The 13,723-nt window shown below is 35.9% G+C and overlaps 1 protein-coding gene across 1 annotated transcript; it reads right to left on the bottom strand.

Annotated features, from left to right (window-relative positions):
* Positions 1 to 11,163: 11,163 nt before the first annotated feature.
* On the bottom strand, positions 11,164 to 13,480 carry LOC145773715 (uncharacterized). Its single transcript, XM_082584850.1, has one exon. It carries the CDS (start codon positions 13,478 to 13,480, stop codon positions 11,198 to 11,200), a length of 2,283 nt encoding a protein of 760 aa, XP_082440976.1. The 3' UTR covers positions 11,164 to 11,197.
* Positions 13,481 to 13,723: the final 243 nt, after the last annotated feature.

Below are 13,723 nucleotides of genomic sequence, written 5' to 3'. Positions count from 1 at the left end.
GTTACTTCTTTACTCCTGGGGGGCCCGTAATCTAGCAAAAGGGCCCAGAAAGGTAATCGAGTGTTTTGCGAGCAAATTAGGAGACCAAAGTGGTAATTTATTGCTTTACATGCAAAAATGTTCTGTTAAAAGCACCCTAAATTAATCACAAAAATTAGTTATTCTCTTGTCCTGGGGGGGAGGGGCATAGTGTAGCAAAAGCAGGTTTGAGAAAAACCCAGGCAAAATGCCCGGGTGCTTTTGTTTTTTAAAATCGATTTGACAAAGGTAGTTTCACGCTTATTTCACTTCAAAACGAATTTCGGAGTTAGAGCAGGAGCCGGAGAATACTTTCGGAGCAGGACCGGAGCCAGAGTCAAAAGAAGTGACTTCTCTCGTTCACATCTGCTAGTGCTGGGCCTGGGCATGTGGTGAATGCAAAAGTTAATGAAAAAAGGTTAGGATTGGTCAGATGATTAACTTGATTATGTTTTAACAAGATGTTATGTTTGAGCCTTGATAGAGAGCTTGGCTTGTACCAGATACATATAACACTCAGTAACGTTAACGGATTTAACATTGAACACACAAAAAAAAACATGAAAAAACTAGGGGAGACTCGGGTAAGTTGGCCCAGCAAAATGAAAAATTGAATTTGTGAGCTAATAACAAAACATATGTTAAAGCGAATGCTATTGAAGAGTAGAGAATTTATTACTCTAGAAGTGGACATATTTTTGCACCATACCAACATTCTTAGGTATGTAATTTTTCAAGTTTTCCAAAAAAATTAAAATGGACCATCTTGCCCGACTGTGCAGGTAATTTGGCCCACCATAGAAGGTAAGTTGGCCACCTGGCCAACGTGTCCATCTCTCGGTATAATAAGCAGTGGAAAAGCTATCTTTCTCCTCCATTTTACTTTCTAATTATTGCTTGGTTTTATACAGGCTACAGGCATACATACATTGTATGCATTCATGTACCGGTATGGTTTATAATATAATCTACTATTACAATGCAGTATTTTACCCCAGTAAACGTTTTTCGCATTACACCAAATAAACTTTCGATAATAATGAAGGCTGTATCAAATATCATGTAGCTGAAACGGCATGCTTTTATGTTCCTAACGATACTGATAGGTAAAACCTTGTTTGCAGTACAAACCCCATTTTGCATGGGTACCAATATCGGAACATTTTTTAATGTATCTCCGAAGCGGGGTACGTTTTAGACCGTCGCTTGAGAAGTGGTTGCATATTTTTCTTTGACTCACACCATTCCTCAACATTTTTAACCCTCTTCATACACCTGCTGAGACATATTTTCGCGATTGGCTTTCTTAATCTAATTACTTACCAATATTCTATCATTACAATATGGGTTAGGAATAAGTTGTCGCAATCTGTGAGGAAGTGAATTATTGTTATTGATTGCTGATGTAAAGCCGCGATTTACTTACTTTGGATACTTGATGCTTCAATCTTGAAAAAATAAGTCATCGTATTAATTAGTCCATTATCATTCTATATAATACCTCATAAAGGCAAGTTGGCCATGGTGGCCAACTTACCCACCCACAAAATGGGCCAACTTCCCTGCATGGCAGCCATATTGTAAAAACTAAAATTTATGTCAAACTACCGAGCTTCTAACAACGGCTTCACCGTCAAAGTGAGCCTTAATAACTACCCTAGCGTTGCACTCACTAAATAATAACCTTTCTTATACATATAGTAAGAAAAAATTCACACGACAAGTAAAAAATTCTAAAATCCAAAAATTTTAAAAATCACAATTTTTCATACAAAAATTGAGCTCACAAGTTTATACTGCTTGCTAGAGCCTCCCAACCTGGTAATAAGGTAGTTTAAACAGCATTTTCTCGGTATGTGTATGATACGTCACAATAACTATTGTACTTAAAAAATTATTTAGAGTGGGCCAACTTGCCCACTGGGCCGACTTACCTGAGTCTCCCCTACTACATCCAACGTTTTCGACATCACATATAGTGTCCTCTTCATGAATAATTATAAGCTATACATCTAATAGAAATAAAAATATGAATTTAAAAATTTACGTTAAAGATGTAGCCTAGCCTACAATAAGCGACACCTCTCAACAGCAGTAGGCTACAGCACCATCAACAAGTCAACTGACACACGAATTCAATGCAGGATACAGAATTTGGCGAGGGTCAGATCACATAATATGCACAACACAAAATAATAGTTTTATTGCAGCCTGATACTATTATTGCGCACAGATGTCCAATTCTGCAATAAAATGTTGTGTGGTGTGCAATACGCTTAAGCAAACATCACACTTTTTGCTCAAGACAAAAGGGGCCCGGAGTGAGAAGGGGGCCCGGAATGACTCTTCGTACCCCTAGTGAAAATTTCTCTCAGAGGCCCTGGTAAAAAGCAGCTCTACAGCTGACCTTTAAACAACTGTGTCAATACCGAAAATCACGTAACACGTGTAAAAAGCAGCTCTATAGCTGACCTTCAAACAACTGTGTCAAAACCGAAAATCACGTATCACGTGTAAAAAGCAGCTCTACAGTTGACCTTTGTTTAAACAACTGTGTCAAAACCGAAACAGCTGAAGATCAATGCCTTTTTTACTAATAAACAATGAACTTCTCTACTACTGCATGTAACGAGCTGCATTGCGCAAATTTCCTGTAGGCTACCTTTCGTTGTGGGTTATTTTTTTTATAAGCAATTTCTTTGTTTACCGTATTTTCTGCGTGACTTTTGTCAGTTACACAGTAAACCTGACTGGATTATACATTTGGAATAGTTTGCGGTAGTTCGTCTATCAACGTCAGTTTTTGCAATTCCCTAGAGGGGCCGTTACAGGCGAATTCTACTGTAATTTTAAGTACTTCCTGCCATGTAGCCTATAGTTTGTTCAACGTAGCAGTTTCGATCTAGAAGTGAAAAATATTGAAGATGCACAAAGTCAATGTGCCACCGGAGGCTACTTGAGAGCAGGGTTGGAAGTAACGACTGTCGACTAGTTGTCACTATTCGATAGCGTTATTCGTTGCTTTCTGAATATCGAATGCTTATACCCATTCCTTTTAAAAATAAATATCGAATGTGCGTTATTCACTGCTTTTTTATGCAAGCAACGAAATCGTTATTCGTTTTTCACTAATCGATATTTAGGAGAGCTGCTGAATCATTTTTTTGTTGTTCACTAACTTCGTCGTCAAAACGAATTTACGAGATTTAGTTGTCGGATTATTATCCGACCTAGTCCTCTTCCGGTTTACGAACTTTAAAGGATTAAGGAAAATTTTGCGACAGCACAGTTCAGAAAAACCATGCCAGTGAGAGTGGTAACGCCTAGAACATCACACAACTAAGGCGAAAGAGAAAATTTAAAAAAGAAAATTAGATGCAAAATTAAACATCTCGCTTTTCCTTTCATCACAAGTATAAAAGTAACTACTTTCAATTCTCTCATTTTCGCAAACCATCATTTTTTCCCGATTAGTTTTCTTGTTTCAATTTCTCTTTCGCCTGAGTTGTGTGATGTTCTAGAATTTTCCAGTGAGAGTCGTTAACAGTGTTGCCAATCTTGCGGTTTTCTGGCAAGTTTGGGCTTGTTTTTTCGAGTTTGCGGGTTGCTCGTTATTTTTTTAAATTATTTTTAGTAATTGCTATTCATTGCTTTTTTTAAGTATCGATAGCGGAAAGTCATTGCTTTTTTGGGCACTATCGAATAGTGAAGTAGTCATTGCTTTTTGACTAACGACTTTCAACCCTGCTTGAGAGTGCAGACTCGACGACCTCCTGTGCATTTTTAAGGCTACGGTCTATCGCACTCTCTCATTGGATGCACAGTTTCACACTTTATGTTTTATGTAGGCTACGCTTTGTTTTGCATCCAAACAAAAATTCATGACCATTGACCATCCATTCCGTATTTATTTTTTATAGTCTACCGAAGTCCAAAAAAGTTTGAAAGCCACTGGTCTTTATTTTCTTTACAGACACTTTTTCTTTACACCCTTGAGGTGTCCGATGCAGCCCATTTTGCTTCGAAAGCAAAACACTTGCTTTCAAAACTTTTTCATTTTTGTTCATACTTTTTCAGTTAGGTTCTTAATTGTCACGATAAAATAAATAGTTATCTTTTTTTTTTATCATAGTTATCATTCTGTGATGGGCTACTTATTTAAAATCAGAAGCCATTACAACATTTTGTTCAGTGGGTTATCTGTTTTGCAACAATACTTCCGCTTTTTATATGTTGCTCAATCAAAACATGTTTTCTATCCCTACAATTCCAAACGCGAACTGCAACTTTGGTGTCCATGATAGTTATCAACAGCCAAAATTTCCGCTGAGGGATGCAAGTAGTTTAGTTTTCAAAAGGAAACACCATGTTGAACTACTTTCCTCACATGCAATAAAAACCAACCTCTTCATATTTCCATAAAAACAATTGAAACTACGTCATTGATTCTATACTTGGTGTGGCCGAGTGCCCTGCTGAAAAACCCGTCCATTTTACATTGACTTTAAGTCTGAAGACGTTGAATCAATATAAAACGAGTGATTCTGCTAGTTGGCTGGGAAAACCGCTGGATTCAACAACGTAAAAAACAGTTAGGTCGCATCAATTGCCATCCATGTTATTGTTCATAGGAGAGAAACTTTGCTTCCGTCACAATGCGTTGTCTTGATGACGCAAAAACTACGTTAATAGTAGCTAGAGAAACAAATTTATTTTCTTTGCCATAAAAAGCATGAAAGCAACGCAAATGCGTGAATACAATTTCACAACAAACAGTAGGCTACAAATAGCCAAATCGACAACAGTGAGCGACTTTTGGCCTAGCCACGAGTGGCATCTGAGGTTACCAAAGCGTACCAACTGAGCGGCTGAGTCAATTTGAAAGCGATTTTCGAGCGAACACGAAACAGGACCCTGCGCAGAACAAAACACCACTTTCAAGAGAACGCGTATCATTCCAATCACATCCCGTTTGTTAACCACTAATAAACCGCTTTGCCTTGGGATGGATTCTTTTGTTCATCACAAGCAGATAAATAAAAATTTTGATCAAAACAAGGTTTAATAGAATGCCAACAGAATCAAGTGCGGACGTGTTGAAAAACTGACGTCGTACGTTGCTGATCAGCATTCACGGACTGGTCAGCGAAGTGTGAGAAAACAAGCAACAAATGCGAAAACAGAGTGAACAATATTATTTGAACATAAACAACAAATGCGATTACACGACAATTCATGCAGTTTTGTGCAAAATGCCCATAAAGGGATTTTTGTACGACCGGTAGCTGCCAGCCTCTGATCTGGGGTAACTCCCAAAATCTCACTCGAACAAACATTTATATGCCCGAGAGATAAGCCTAGCTGAAACAGCCTTAGCTTACTGGAAGCATTTGCGACAAAAATTTTAAACACAAAATATACAAGACGAGCACAGTTTTACATACCGTTTGCAAGCAATCAAAGTAACCGACTGGCAGTAATGACCCTGACAATAGGCCGTTGCGTTTTTTACACAATTTAAAAACAAATAGGCTGTTGGCTATGTTCTGTGATCACACAATACTAAAGTCCCAACTTAAAAACCAATAATGCTAACTGAAATAGTTTTCAAGCTTTTGCAACTGTTATGTTATCATAATATATAAGAAACATGTTATTAAAAGTTATGTAGGCTTTGCTGTTATGCCAACAGCTTCTGAACGTAGTTTAGAGATATTAGACACCACACAATCGAGCTGATATGCCACACTTTTCAGAGTAGAAAGAAATGTTATAGTTCAGAGTCTTGATAGCTGAAAATGAAGTTTCTATTCCCGGTAGTTCACGAGTTACAAAGTTTTGAGGGAAATTGGGTGCTAAAATTTGAGGGACTTATAATTAATTATAACAAAGATTTATATAAAAACCGCAACAGCCCGGTTAGAAACCTATTATTCCAAAAGCACAACTTAAGATAGAAGCATAGCACAAGTTGCATAACATTTGCTTCAATAAACAAAAAGTAAAAAAAACACTGCTTATAAAAGTAAAGCCAAAAAACTTGAATAAAATTGCCAGACACAGTACTGTATTACCAGATCGAGAAAAACACACATTAACAGTGAATGGGCAAAACTATGGCCAATAACAGCTGATATAATAAAGCATATTGCATGCTACAGTAAGACAACAAAATATTAGAAACACAAGGGGAAAACTGTACATTGTACAAGATGCATAAGTATGACTGCAATGTGACGGTACCATGCTTAAAACACAGTTGATGTTCCATTGTTTTGATAACATAATTCATCGGGTGGGGCAAAAAAAACAATCACTTTTATTTTTTAAAAACCATAAATGCTATAGTTCTAAAAATTGGTAGGCATCACTTTTTTCTATCATGTTAGATGGAAAAGCAAACATTTATATAGAGTGATCATTTTTGCCCCACTGGATATAAATTTTCCCACAGATTGCCTCTTAGCATGTTCCACATACGGCAGTTAATATGCATTAATGGTAAACTGTTGAAATGGTTTAAACCAGAGGTTTTAAAAGTGGGGTCTTTGAAAGTCCACAAAAGGATTATGAAACGATAATAAACTATCATGTTTAATTCATTGTAAAATTAATGATTTGTAATTGAAACAAAACACTTGGGATCCCTAACTATTTTGTGTGAAAAATACAGGTCCGTGATTTAAAAAGTTTGAAAACCGCTGGTTTAAACTACCATTCAAAACAGGACCATTGACCAATCATGAAAACCATTTTTAAAACTCATGCTATAGTTATATTGCAGTAAGAAACTGGTTTTCTCTGACACTCACTGTTACCAATACATCGAAGAAAGCAGAGCATTTGCTAGTTTCTAAGCTTACAAGTTTTAGGTCTTCTAAGGTTAAAAGCAACTTCAACGTTTTAAAGGCAAGCAGTCACAGTTTGCAAACAAAGCTTTAAACACTGTGCAATAGTACGACTGAAGTGAACATACAAACACAAATTCATTTTCTGGTTTAGTATCTGCAAGTTTCCACTAACAACTAGGACAAACCACGATAGCAATCAACACAAAATAATCACAAAACATAAAAACTAAATGGTTTATGCTTAGTTACATATTTGAGAAAAGACACGTTTTAGAAATAAAGCATTTTGACATTGGTAGATATTTATTACTTAAGGCTTTTTTGGGAAGCTCTAAGCAAAACCAAATGTTTTATGTATTCTTTTATACATCTGTTTTCCTATGGTGCACAAAAACATCGAAATGATTTCATGTACTTAGAGCCATTCCGTGTCAATTCACACAGTCAAGAAAATCAACCTCTTCGATTTTTCTTAAATTTTACACACCTTTTTATTATCCTATATGATGAACACCTGCAAAATTTGAGTGAAAATTATTAAGATACACGAGAGTTATGAAGCATTTAGTTTGGGGGGGTCTGCCGAGGGGGCACATATTTTTTAATTTTGGCCATGTTTGAGGCCCTATTACTGCTAAATTAAATTAGGTAAGAACCCAAATTTTTTACATGTGATAGTACTTCTGCCAAATAGTGAAGAAACAACATTGTTCACATTGTCACTCTAAAAGGTCAAAGGTTATAGACATCCAAAGTTGGCCGTTTCCAGCTCTCGGCTAAAATTTTCCAAAATTTGAAAACCTTGCCAAGACCCTATTTTTGATTGGTTTTGGCTGAAATTTAGTAGAAATGTTGTTTACAGGATTCTCTATGAACTGAGAAAATTTCAGTACAAAATATTGAAGGGGTTTTGAGGTATTTAATGTGAAACATGGGTCGAAATGAAAAAAAGCAAAAAGTGGGGTCCTTTTAATACCCCGGTTACCCATGACCCCAGTGAAAATTTGCACTGAATTTTTTTTTACATATTCACTAAGATATGACAAGTCTACCATGCAAAATTGATCCATGGTTCTCAATGTTTTCTTATAGAAAGTATTCGTCAAAGTTTGGACAAAAACGCTAAAAATTAGAAATGAAAAATTCAAGGGGAGTAGGGGTGATCATTATTTTATTTTGCTATTGGCTATATAAAGTGTTCTAGATGACAGTAGCAATATTATGTGCTTGACAAATAAAAATGTAGACCTATGAATAATTTTTGCAAGACGTTTTATGCATAAAGTTTAAGACATTATTATCTTTATGTGTTTTGGTTACACTGTCCGATATCGTTTTGTTCGATCTTTTGGTATTAAATTTTCTTTAATTGCATAAAGAAGAAGAAGTATATAACATCAGAATGCCAAGTTAATGCAAGCCGAAATTTTGTTCACAAATTCACTAAGACGTGACAAGTCTACCATGCAAAATTGATCCATGGTTTTCAGTGTTTTCTTACAGAAAGTATGCGTCAAAGTTTGGAGAAAAACGTTAAAAATTACAAACGAAAAATTCAAAAAAAAATACAACAATATTGAACTATATATATATACTAGAAAACATTTGAAGTGTATTTTTGATTGTGATTCTAGCAATTGTTACATATTTGACAACTGTAATGTAGAGCCTATATATATATACCATGTAGACGTGGTCCTCATTATCAGTGAACAAAATGGCAAATTTTGTCATAATCTTCATTGCTCAGTTTGTATTGTTGTCCAGAAGAACCATGGATACTCGGCACAGCAATTGAACAAATAATGTCATGAAATGGAATCCAGCATGTTTGTTGATGTCTGATAGTCTGGGCCAGTTTAAACATTTGTTGCTTTTGTTTAGTATCATAAACTGAACATTGAAGTCTTGCGTTTCATAGCTTTTTTCACAAATAATGCCAATGTACCAATCAGAATCATATCTGCAAGCCACATATTGGCCTACATTTGCATCATTTTCTGGGGGTTGTGATTGACCTCGTACCACATCCACAAGGGTATGTGAAATATCATTTGACAGTCGACGCATTTTCTAAGACTCACATGATTGTGGAATAAAAGAATGATGTGATCTCGTGCCTGTTATTGTTTTACACAATGCATATCGCTTTTCCAATTCAAATTTTGTGTTGAGGTCTTGAATTTCAGTTGAAGAAACCCAAATATGTTTAAACCCAGAAATCTGATCTTGCTCCCATTGAAAAAGATCTTGTGGTGTGAGAATTTGGTTGGTGGTTGCTGCGTGAAGACTTGCACGACTGCACTGCACATGCAGCTAATTTTTTGGTGGTTTTACCAACTCCATCACATAGACTTTTGCCATGAGATGTAGCAAATAAATGCCACTCAGCTTCAATTCCAAAATCTGTTGAATGATGGCAAAGATTGATAAAAATTTTACGGTTTTTGTATTGTGAAGCAGCACCATCGCTGAAATAGATCATTTTTTCACATTACCAAGTGATTTGATAATTGGAATTATTTGGTTAATGAATGTATGCATTGTGCTTGTTGAATGTTCCAAGTGATCTGATATTGCAACCAAATTTTTTAATGTTAAAGCTCCATCTTTTTTGTAGTCTATTACAAAAGAGTGAAGGGTTGCCAGGAGTGTTGTCCCAATGGAACCCTTGCACGGCATCTTGGACAATAAATGAGTAGAGTAGTTCTCAGCAAAATCAAGTAGTACTACGACTTCATCATCAGCTAAATTTTGTTTCAAGTAACTTGATTGTGATTTGCTAATGAAGTGATGGGTCTTCTAAGCTGTATTTGGTACATTACGACTCAGCTCTTCGGAGCTGAGTATCTGCTTTGTTTCTACTTTTTATGTTTAATTGTAATATTGACCATCTTGAGTTGAGCCTGATGCAAATAAATAAGTAAATAAAAGCAAGAAAGGTGTCACACAATGATTCAATAAAGTCATCCAGGCTTTTTAGCTGCTCAGTTAATTGTCGTTCTATCAGTATGAGCCCATTGCTTGTCCCTTATAGTATCATCAAGATCATACTGGTTGCTGAATGTATCAATTAAGTAGCTCTTCAAACATTCTCTGCCAGAGCAATCATTGCACAAACTCATCATGCATTCTTTGTTAGAATTATGGAACACACCAATTTTCCAAATAGTCTGTGTATGTCAGCTTATCAGGTTCTTCGGCTTGCATTAACATGGCATTCTGATGTTATATACTTCTTCTTCTTCAAGCAATTAAAGAAAATTTAATACCAAAAGATTGAACAAAACGATATCGGACAGTGTAACCAAAACACATAAAGATAATAATGTCTTAAACTTTATGCATAAAACGTCTTGCAAAACTTATTTATAGGTCTATATTGTCGTTTGTCAAGCACATAATATTGCTACTGCCATCAAGAACATTTTATATAGCCAAAAGCAAGATAAAATAATGATCACCCCTACTCCCCTTAAAATTTTTATTTCTAATTTTTAGCGTTTTTGTCCAAACTTTGACGAATATTTTCTATAAGAAAACATTGAGAACCATGGATCAATTTTGCATGGTAGACTTGTCATATCTTAGTGAATATGTAAAAAAAAATTCAGTGCAAATTTTTACTGGGGTCATGGGTAACCGGGGTATTAAAAGGACCCCACTTTTTGCTTTTTTTCATTTCGACCCATGTTTCACATTAAATACCTCCCAACCCCTTTAATATTTTGTACTGAAATTTTCTCAGTTCATAGAGAATCCTGTAAACAACATTTCTACTAAATTTCAGCCAAAACCAATCAAAAATAGGGTCTTGGCAAGGTTTTCAAATTTTGGAAAATTTTAGCCGAGAGCTGGAAACGACCAACTTTGGATGTCTATAACCTTTGACCTTTTAGAGTGACAATGTGAACAATGTTGTTTTTTCAATATTTGGCAGAAGTACTATCACATGTAAAAAATTTGGGTTCTTACCTAATTTAATTTAGCAGTAATAAGGCCTCAAACATGGCCAAAAATAAAATAAAATGTGCCCCCTCGGCAGACCCCCCCAAACTAAATGCTTCATAACTCTCGTGTTTCTCAATAAATTTCACTCAAATTTTGCAGTTGTTCATCATATAGGATAGCGAAAAGGTATGTAAAATTTAAGAAAAATCGAAGAGGTTGATTTTCTTGACTGTGTGAATTGACACGGAATGGCTCCTTAAGCCTCGTTCAATCTGTTTTTGACCAACACTTATGAAGACAACGTCATAAATAACAAAGTCAATGGCAGAATATTGCACGGGAAAGCCATTAGTAACTTGAGAATTAAATGAAGGCACCTAAGTTCCTTTCACAAAATGAACTAATGTACCAAGTACACCAGAGAGACCAGTTGATGACTGCTTTTTACGTTGTTTTTGAACAACAGCAGAATATATTGGCAACATGATATTACGAGCGGATTCAAGTCTATCTTTCCTCCTTTGCAATTTAACCTCCAGTTCAGTTTCTGTTGTTTGGCGTCTTGGAACATTGGCGTTTTGAGAAAGTGGTGTTGGTTTGGATTCATGCTTTGCATTCTGTTTAAAATAATTGTAATTTGCATCTGAAACCAACAATTCCTCGTCTTGGGCTAAAGGTGGCACCACCTGCCAACTCGCACTTGACTCATCATCAGTCGTTGAAAAACTATTGGTGCGGTCTTCGCAAGTCTCTTTTACCAGCCTATGATCAGAGACTATGGTGATAGGCTCACTTTTGCTGATAGCCAATGACCTTGTATTTGTTTCCAAGCTGGGCATAGCCTCATCAATCAATGTCATGTCACTAAGTTTTCTTCCCTGAAAAGTTGAGGAAGCAGCAGTTTCATCTTGTTTTTTGGAAAAACTGTTGTTGCTATTCATATGGCTGACACCAGATGATATTTTATCGCTTGATAAATTCATATCAGATGTCAAAGGTAAAGTAGCTGGTTTTGAGGTGGCTGAAATACTTTGTTTGATATAGTTTTGATGACGATCGTCAACTACACCATTAACATTTCTACCCAAAGAACGTGATTTGGAAGAGTCCAGATTGAATTGCAATCCATCAGATTCATTCAAGTAGCCGTTTTGCCAGGCATTTAATCTTTCAGTAATGTCATCTTTTTGATAGGGAAGTTGAATTTTGGAATTATCAGTCAAAATCGAGAACTGGTCACTATCATGACTTGTTTTTGCACTGCTGCATGTTTCAGAATGGCCTGCAAGATTGTGCATTTTACACATTTTTTCTTCTGGTGTTGGTAAAACAGAGCTCAAAGGTTCCGAGATGGTCATGCCTGACAACACAGAATATTCAGGAGAAGTGATATCTTTCAAGAATTCAAAGCAAAAGTGCAGAATTTCTTCACTTTTATAAACTCGGTCATAGAATTGGTGACCAAATAAAAGCCAGTCATAAGCCAGAGTCAAATAAACAATCTCGTTAGCACTTAAAGATTGATGTATGACACCATCCGCCCACAGAGAAAGTCTCAGAATTGAAATGAACAGTGGGGTACGGTCCCACCCTGAAATACAATGTAGAAGAAGTCCTGAAAAATTCTTCCCAACCAAAGACTGCAGTAGTAATTTAAGGTAGTTTTTAGTGATCTTTACCAAGTCCCATTTCATATAATCATTCCAATTCACACCATTAACTTGGAAAGTGTCACTACAAACTTGCAACTCAGCATCAACAAATGTTTGATTCCAATTAAATTGAAGCCCTGTACCGGTGTAGTTATTTTGCATGTAGTCGACAAAAAACTCACACCCAGGATAAGGGATACCAACTAATTTGAAATCTTGATACCTATTTTTAGAATCTACTTTTTCAGAAGAGGTAACATTCACACCAAACTTTACTTTTTTGTTCTCAACCATTAAATCAAAAATCACATTAACTTTCAAAATCTTCAAAAGTTCAACATCTGCCTTTCTCACTCTATCCAACAGCCACTCTTTATTCTTCTCTGAAGTATTTGCAGTTTGTTGAGTTTTATGCATGAGCTTATTCTTTAAAGTTTCATTTTTGTATAATCTTGATTGGGGAAGAGACACTGTGCTATTACTGTAACAAACCAGGTCTTTGTCAGAGCAATTAGTTTGTAATGTATTTAAAGATGCGTGAGAATGTGCATTGTGTTTGGTGAAGTCATTATCTCGCTTCACAGATGTTTCTCCTCGTACAAAGTAATCATATCCTGATCTTGAGTATATCTCTGGAGAACGAGCAAGTGTAGAAGATCGACAAACAGCTTTGTTTCTAAATAATAGAACTGGGACAGGAAATCTCCCTCTAGTTCTAGCAAAGCGACCACTTGACTGTAAAACCTTTTTCTTGAACAATTCTTTGTCATAATCTTCCCCAAGCACATCGTTTTGTTTTTCATGTAATAGAAGAATGATTTGAAATGGATAAGTGCTGCATAGAGCTCCTTTGGAGTTGTCAATCGCTGTACATACATAATCTCGACTGAACAACTCTTGGCATTCCTCAGAAAGTTTGCTGGCAAATGTGGTGTTGGGTAAAAATTCATTGTTATTTTTAATTCCATATTCCAATAGCTGATACACTTTGCTGCCAATGCAAGTCATTTTATGAAGTTTAATTAATTGCCTATAAAAGATGTGAAGTCAAAATTTTCACAAACAAATTAAAATAACCTCACATCTACAACACAAAATCAATTTAATATGAAAAAGTAGGTAACAGTGGGTTTTACAATTACAACTAGTGACTGAACAACCTCTGGTTATAAGTAAACACTCGGTCTGCTACTATTCGAACAAGCCGATTTAGAGAAATCCCAGTTTGGAGAAAACCTTTTTTACAGAATT

This window comes from Aplidium turbinatum, chromosome 7, assembly GCF_918807975.1.
Source record: "Aplidium turbinatum chromosome 7, kaAplTurb1.1, whole genome shotgun sequence".
Taxonomy (NCBI): domain Eukaryota; kingdom Metazoa; phylum Chordata; class Ascidiacea; order Aplousobranchia; family Polyclinidae; genus Aplidium; species Aplidium turbinatum.
This window is presented reverse-complemented; position numbering and strand designations above follow the sequence as displayed.

Excerpts from the sequence above, each read along its gene's own strand:
- LOC145773715 (XM_082584850.1), bottom strand. The coding sequence starts at position 13,480 with ATGACTTGCATTGGCAGCAAAGTGTATCAGCTATTGGAATATGGAATT.